Here is a 5,566-nt window from a genome sequence, read left to right as displayed (position 1 = left end):
TGAGGGAGGGTGGGGGTTCCTTCATCCCGTGGAGAGGGGGCTGAATTGGGGTTCCCTGAGCCGTAGGGTGCAGTGCCTGACAGGCTGTGGGGAGGGCTGAGGGGATGGGATGGACAGGCCGCAGGCCCATGCCGCCCCCTGGCATGGGTGGATGCCCCGCTTCCCGGGGGTGCCCAGCTGGACCGTGGCACCCCCCAAAGGACCCCAAATGCCACTGTTCCCCTGCAGGGCTTCCCACGGCACGACATGGAGACCTGTGGTCGCGAGGCTCCCTGGGACTCGGCTTGGACCGCGATGGGGCTGGGCCCTGGCCTCCTAACGGGGCTCCTGTCTGGGGCGGTAGCTGGGGGGGCGCCCTCCCCCCTGCCCGCGACTCGGAGCATCCCCACGCCTCCCCTGCTGGGCCAGGCCGGGTGGTGTTGTTGGCGGGGGCCCCGGTGGAGGCCCGGCCCGGGTGGCGCCCGCCATGAACGGGCTGTCGCTGAGTGAGCTCTGCTGCCTCTTCTGCTGCCCGCCCTGCCCCGGCCGCATCGCTGCCAAGCTCGCCTTCCTGCCGCCGGAGGCCACCTACTCCCTGGTGCCTGAACCCGAGTCGGGGCCTGGTGGGGCCGGGGCCGCCCCCTTGGGGACCCTGCGGGCCTCCTCGGGTGCACCCGGGCGCTGGAAGCTGCACCTGACGGAGCGTGCCGACTTCCAGTACAGCCAGCGCGAGCTGGACACCATCGAGGTCTTCCCCACCAAGAGCGCCCGCGGCAACCGTGTCTCCTGCATGTATGTTCGCTGCGTGCCTGGCGCCAGGTGAGCAGCTGTGGCCGGGCCCGGGCTGGGTCGCCCTGTTTTTGGGGCTCCCGTTTCTGCCCTGGGTGCTTGGTGTGGTTGGTGGTGCCCCAGAGGGCCTGAGCCTGCCGTGAAGGGCCATCTAGCTGGCATGGGTGGTGTCCCCGGCCGGGCTGGCACCATCCCTCCAGCGATTGCCTCTCGCAGACAAGGACACCAGGCTCAGGGAGGCCATCCCCAGCTGGCATGGTTGGGCAGGCCAGGCGACTCCAGTGACCCAGTGACTCTGGTGGTTGCCTGCTGGGGTGGGGCACAGGGGCCACCCTGACCTGCGGGTACATCTGCCTTCTCGCCAGGTGGGGTTCTGACCAGATCTGAGTCCAGAGGGCGAGCCTTTACCTTCTGGCTGGGCTGGGCAGGGTCCTGGGGGAATTGGAGGAAGCAGTCCATGGTAGGGCCAGCCTGGCCGTCTGCTCCTGGCACCACCTGGGGCAGCTCCCGTGCTGGGAAGCAGACAGACCTTGCAGCACGACCTCAGGGCTTGGGCAGGGTGGCGGGGCAGGAGGGGCTGTGTGAATGTGAGCAGGGATTGGGCGTGTTTGCTTTTTGGGGGCAGGGGTGGGGTCCAGTTGTCCCCAACAGTGAGGGCACCATTCTGTGAGGGGAGGCCAGTTAGCCCTGCCAGCAGCAGCACGGTCTTCCCTGGGAAGGTCCTGAAAGGTGGGCCTGTGTGCTCCATCCCCGGGGGTCCAGGCTCTTCCAGGAGGAAGGGCTCCAGGGCAGCGAAACCTGCAGCATCCGAGCACACACTGCAAGTCTGCCCGGAGAGAGGGTGTGACCAATGGTCCCAGTGTCCCGCTTCACAGATGGGAGTCCTGAGGCTCCCTGGCTGGCCTCTCTGCAGCCCAGGCTGCCTGTACCCCTGCCAGCTCTCCTGTTCTCTCCCCATGGGGAACCCTCGGAGATGGAGCTGTGCTGTCGTAGCCTCCCCTGTCCATTCGCTGGCTTTGGGCCCCCTTGGGAGGGGAGTAAACAAGGCGCTGGGCATGGCTGGCCACCGGGGTGGGCTGTCAGTACGCATCCTCCTGCCCTGCAGCTAGGCGCTGGGAATGAGGATGTGAACGGCCCTTCCCGGCCTGCCCCAGGTACACGGTCCTCTTCTCGCACGGCAACGCTGTGGACCTGGGCCAGATGAGCAGCTTCTACATTGGCCTGGGCTCCCGCCTCCATTGCAACATCTTCTCCTATGACTACTCCGGCTACGGTGCCAGCTCGGGCAGGCCGTCCGAGAGGAACCTCTATGCCGACATTGACGCTGCCTGGCAGGCCCTGCGCACCAGGTGAGGGCGGCCCTGGAGGCAGCTCAGCCTGGGCACACGCGAGAGGGGACCAGGCCGGGGGCTGGGGGGAGCAGGCTTCCCTGGGAGGAAGGTGGGCGGCCCTGCAGCAGGGGAGCCACAGTGGACGCACAGGGCCAGAGAGCCGGACAGGCGAGCTCGGGTGTGTGGGTGCTGCCTCCACACGGCCAAGGTGTGGCCAGGCGGTCCTCCCACACCCTGGCCTGTGGAGCCAGGCTCCCTGGGAGCCCCTGGCCTGAGGATGGGAAGGGGCTGAGCTTGTCACAGGGGCGTGGATGTCACCTGGTGGGAGGGATTGGGTGGTGTCTGGGGGTCTGCACATGTGGCTGCGAGCCCATCGGCTGAGGCAGCACTTGGGGCCAGGTGAGGCGAGGCTGCTGCATCCAGGTCCCGAGGCCTGGCCCATGAGGCCCTGTGGCTGTGGAGCTCAGCCGTCCCGGGGCAGGGTCAGGGTCTGGGCCAGCCTCGATTCCAGATCCAGCCCTCCTGGCTATCCAGGTCCCCAGCCCTGCGCTTGCCTGGGCTCTTCATCGGTGTTTGAACACCGCCCGGGCCGGTGCTGCTTTGGACGAGGAGACCCGGGTGGGCCTCTGGAGGCCTTTCCTGCTCGCCACCCACTGGGGCTGTCTCGTCCTGGCCCTGCCCAGCCCACTGGTCTGACCCGCTCCCGCAGGGACCAGGCGCAGCTCCCAGAAGTCAAGAGGCCCTGGGGAGGTGGGGTCCTCATTGCCTTGGCGATATCCCAGGCAGTCCCTGCTGTAGGCCTGGGAGCTGGGTACCCTGGCACCACCCTGGCTCTGGGGGCCTCCCAGCAGTGTGGGGCACTGATACCGACCACCGCTTCATGCGGCTTCCTCAGCCCCTCCTATCTACTGCTCGGGGCACTGGCAGAGTCACACCTGCCATGGCCAGCTCTGAACTCTGTCTGCTCGGCCATCTGTCCTGCCGCTTTGTCCTGCAGAAACTTAGGCCCAGAGCTGTCAGGGGGAGGCCAGAGTGTGCCCAGGGCCTCCACTGGGGACGTGTTCTGTTGTTTGTCTGAGTGGTGACATCCACGTGGCAGCTGGGGTCTCCTGCCTGGAGCAGGTGACGGCTGGGCTGACTCAGCACACTACTGGCCATGGCTGCTAGGGAGCAGGCCAGGGAGGCTGGGGCAGAGCTGGGGCCGCAGGCACGTCAGGCAGCACCCTTTGGGGCGTGGGTGAGTGCTGGGCTGGAGTGCTGCCAGGAGACTGGGGTTCCAGGCCAGGGACAGGGACAGGCTTGCTGGTGGAGTCCGAATGCCAGGCAGACGGGATGCACACCTGCCCATGCTCCTGTCTCGCAGGAGGGCAGCTGCCTGGGATCAGAGCCTGGAGCGTGTGGGGGGAGAGTTGTGGGGTCCCGGCATGGGCAGGGTGGCAGGTGGGTCCCGCATGATTGGGACTGGGCACGAGGAGGCCTTGGAACTAGTGGTGGATCAGCTGGGCCAGGGGCCGCACACCAGTGACCTGTGGGTGGGGGTGGCCCTGGGTGGGAGCTGATGGTGCTGAGGTGGCCGAGGACTTGTCCACTCCCAAGTGAAAGTGCTGGTGGGAGGAGGTGCCACCCCGGCAGCTGCCACCCTTGATGCTGACCTGGGTTGCACTGGCACCTCACTGGGTGTGGGGACTCTGAGAGTCCAAAATTGGGTGGAGACATGTGGGGACACAGCTGCCTGAATTCCTCATGGCCAAGGGGGTGGGCAAGGGCTGCAGGGAGGAAGAGTATCCCCTGTCCCGGCCAGTGCACCAGGAACGGCTTTCTAACCCGGGCAGGAAAGCGTGAAACATTCAAGATGTAGGGGGCACACAGTTCCCAGTGTGCGCCTAGGGGTGACCAGGAGGAGGAGAGGCGCCAGGGCCTCCCCTACGCCAGCCCCAGGGTCACTCCGTAGGTGGGATCCCAGCAGATCCTGGCAAGGAAACGCCAGGGAATGGGGCGGGGCCGCTGGCTCCGCCCACCGCTGCAGTGACTGGGGGCTGGGGAGGCCCTCGGGACTGGTGTGGAGCGTGGGCCTGACCCACTGACTTGGCTGGGCGGGGAGACTGGAGGGTCGCATCCGGAGCTGGGCCCGGGGACGCCCGCCGGCGGGAAGGGTGCGGGCGCGTTGGAGGCCGCGGCTGACCCTGTTCCGGCGCCGCCAGGTACGGCATCAGCCCGGACAGCATCATCCTGTACGGGCAGAGCATCGGCACAGTGCCCACCGTGGACCTGGCCTCGCGCTACGAGTGCGCCGCGGTGGTGCTGCACTCGCCGCTCACCTCGGGCATGCGCGTCGCCTTCCCCGACACCAAGAAGACCTACTGCTTCGACGCCTTCCCCAAGTGAGCGGGCCGGGGCGGGGACGGGGGCGGGGCGGGGCCCGGACTGGGCGCGAGGTCTCACTCGCCCCACGACCGTCCCGCAGCATCGAGAAGGTGTCCAAGATCACGTCACCCGTGCTCATCATCCACGGCACGGAGGATGAGGTGATCGACTTCTCGCACGGGCTGGCCCTCTACGAGCGCTGCCCCAAGGCCGTGGAGCCGCTGTGGGTGGAGGGCGCCGGGCACAACGACATCGAGCTCTACAGCCAGTACCTGGAGCGCCTGCGCCGCTTCATCTCCCAGGAGCTGCCCAGCCAGCGCGCCTAGCGGCGGCCGGGGCCCCAACCGGCCGGACCTCAGCAATAAGGCGGCCCCCGGACCTCACCCCGCGCCGGTCCCCCAGGGGCTGCATGTGGACCCCCGGGCGGCCCAGGGGACCCCGCCCCGACCCAGGGGCCGTGGACGATGTACAGGCAACAGAGCTACGCACTCCTTTCCTTTTGGAAGCAAGAAGAAAATACGTGAAAACGGAAATTAAAGATTTAAAATTTTAGGACTGCTCTCCTTCCTTTCATGGCTCTGCTCACTTTCTCGAGGGCTCAGCGAGCTCGAAAGGGGGCCGGGGTTCCCAGGTTTCGCCCCTGAGTCCCCAGGAAGGATCGGCACGGACCCCCTTATGAGTTTTACCCTCTGCGGAAGCGGGGTGGGTCTTGGTTAGTCTGGGGGCCCCTTAGGGAGCTGGTTGCCTGGGTGGTGATGGGTCGGGGCAGCATTTGAGCCCAGGACCCCTGCCTACCTCCTGCGGAGGCTGGTGAGCCCTGCTGGGTGGGCGCGATGAGGACGCCAGGCGTGGGGGCCCTGCTGCCATCGCGGGACCGCCCCCTGGACAGCTTCCCGTCAGTACTACTGCAGAGGGGCCAGGACAGGGCACTCTGGGTCCTGAGGTGACGCGCTTGACGGACCCCAGAGCTCGGGCAAGCAGGCCGCTTCCTTTGTAGATGGCGAAGCTGGGGTCCAGCAGAGGGTGGTGGCAGGTGCTTGGGCCCCAAGGGTCTCCTCTGGAAGAGAGAGCCGACCCTGGAGCTGGGGTCACGAGAAGAGTTC

The 5,566-nt window shown here is 67.3% G+C and overlaps 1 protein-coding gene across 1 annotated transcript; it reads left to right on the top strand.

The window, feature by feature from the left end:
• Nucleotides 1–227: 227 nt before the first annotated feature.
• On the top strand, nt 228–5,015 carry ABHD17A (abhydrolase domain containing 17A). The gene is given in 6 exon segments (XM_011964038.1): nt 228–798; nt 985–1,060; nt 1,063–1,133; nt 1,923–2,117; nt 4,301–4,480; nt 4,564–5,015. Coding segments are annotated over 6 exon segments (1,080 nt in total). The 5' UTR covers nt 228–466; the 3' UTR covers nt 4,790–5,015.
• Nucleotides 5,016–5,566: the final 551 nt, after the last annotated feature.

Source organism: Colobus angolensis, unplaced genomic scaffold (assembly GCF_000951035.1).
Source record: "Colobus angolensis palliatus isolate OR3802 unplaced genomic scaffold, Cang.pa_1.0 Scaffold64, whole genome shotgun sequence".
Taxonomy (NCBI): domain Eukaryota; kingdom Metazoa; phylum Chordata; class Mammalia; order Primates; family Cercopithecidae; genus Colobus; species Colobus angolensis.
The sequence above is the reverse complement of the archived record's forward strand: the minus strand, read 5'-3'. Positions and strand labels throughout refer to the sequence as shown.